At 37.7% G+C, this 1,621-nt stretch overlaps 1 gene segment (V, D, J or C); it reads right to left on the reverse strand.

Annotated features, from left to right (window-relative positions):
- Positions 1-662: 662 nt before the first annotated feature.
- Positions 663-1,204, reverse strand: LOC126495019 (immunoglobulin kappa variable 1D-13-like). The segment is given in 2 exon segments: positions 663-1,021; positions 1,139-1,204. Coding segments are annotated over 2 exon segments (408 nt in total).
- Positions 1,205-1,621: the final 417 nt, after the last annotated feature.

Here is a 1,621-nt window from a genome sequence, read left to right on the forward strand (position 1 = left end):
AGTATAAATTCTGAGAATAGTCTGTTTCCAGTATCATTTTAATCAATTGCTAGTCCTTTGGAGTTTTTCAAATATTTAAAACTTATTTATTTTTATTTTATGTATATTGTTATTTACCATTATATATATTTGTGTGCTATATTACTACAACGCCGTTGGAGGCCAGAAGAGGGTCTCTGATACCTCTGAATTGTTGTTACATTCAGTTTCTGGCATTAATGTGGCTGTTGGAAATCAAACCCAGCTCCTAAAGAAAAGTACCCAGTGCTCTTAACCAATAAGCCTGCATCTGAGCCTTCTTCCTTGGGATTTTCACATAGTTTGATTGTAACATAGTTAGATAATAATATCCTTGCAAAGATTACCCCAGCTGCATGTGATTGTATGTTAATGATTATGTGTGTGTGTGCATGTATGTATTAATATCTCTACTGGATGAATTTTAGCTGTTCATATTTTTCTGTTACTCAGGAAAACATTTTTTTTCTATTTTTTATGGAGGTAATGAAAAGAAGACCTGTGATTTTAGTGTTTGAGTTTGGAACAAGGACAGAGATTTATGTCATAGAAAAATTCCTCTGACCCCTGCAAAAATATCACATTGACCTTAAAAACTTAATAAACAGAATCAGCAGCTGCAGAAACAAGAAGGAACAATTTGGTCATTCTGGGCTCTCACTTTTGTTTTCTTTGGTGATTTTTGTCATGACTTGAATCACTGTGGGTGGGAAACTCTGATACTGTTTACAGTAATAAATTGCAACATCTTCAGACTTCAGGCCAGTGATCTTGAGAGAAAACTGTGTCCCAGATCCACTGCCACTGAACCTTGTTGGGACCCCATTGGCCAAGCTTTTTGCATTATAGATCAGGTGCTTGGGAGGATTCCCTGGTTTCTGCTGATACCATGCCAGATTACTGTAAATGTTTTGACTGGCCTGGCATGTCATGGTGACACTCTCTCCCAGAGACACAGGAAGGGAGTCTGGAGACTGGGTCATCTGGATGTCGCATCTGGCTCCTGAGGTTGGAAATTGAAAACAAATTTCCCACACAATTAATTATGCTAAGACAATTTTCACAGAGACAATGAAGGACTGACCACACTCGAAGAGATTTACAATGTTCTCTTCCTTACCTGAAAGCCAGAGCAACAGCAACCCAAGGAGAGGATTGGAGATCATCATGTCTGTGTGTGATGAGTCTAAGGCTGAGTCCAGAACAGGGTGTGACCTGTCTATGAAGAAGTTATCTTTATAGTGGACTGTGCTCTGGGCACATGCAAATAAGCAATGTAGGGGCATAGCCACAGGACTGCCCAAGAAATTCATTATAGGCCTGTGGTTGTCTTATGTTTCAGATCAGAGGGGCAGTATATGTGTCTTTATAGGGAAAGAACTCATCTTTGGACAACAAAGAAGAGAACTAATCTATTACTTGAACTTTATTTTGATTCCTGTTCTATATTATGTAGAATTTGCTTGTTATTTAACCCTTGATGGCAGGGACTGCCAAATATAGTACAATTCTAGAAAGAACATAAATCATTGCAGGGTCATTTTATAGGTAATTGTAGGTATTAATAAGTCAAGGTAGCTACTTCTTTTTTTCTATTTATATA

The sequence above is a fragment of the Alexandromys fortis genome, unplaced genomic scaffold, assembly GCF_014885135.2.
Source record: "Alexandromys fortis isolate MF-2015 unplaced genomic scaffold, M_Fortis_MF-2015_v1.1 scaffold_407, whole genome shotgun sequence".
NCBI lineage: Eukaryota > Metazoa > Chordata > Mammalia > Rodentia > Cricetidae > Alexandromys > Alexandromys fortis.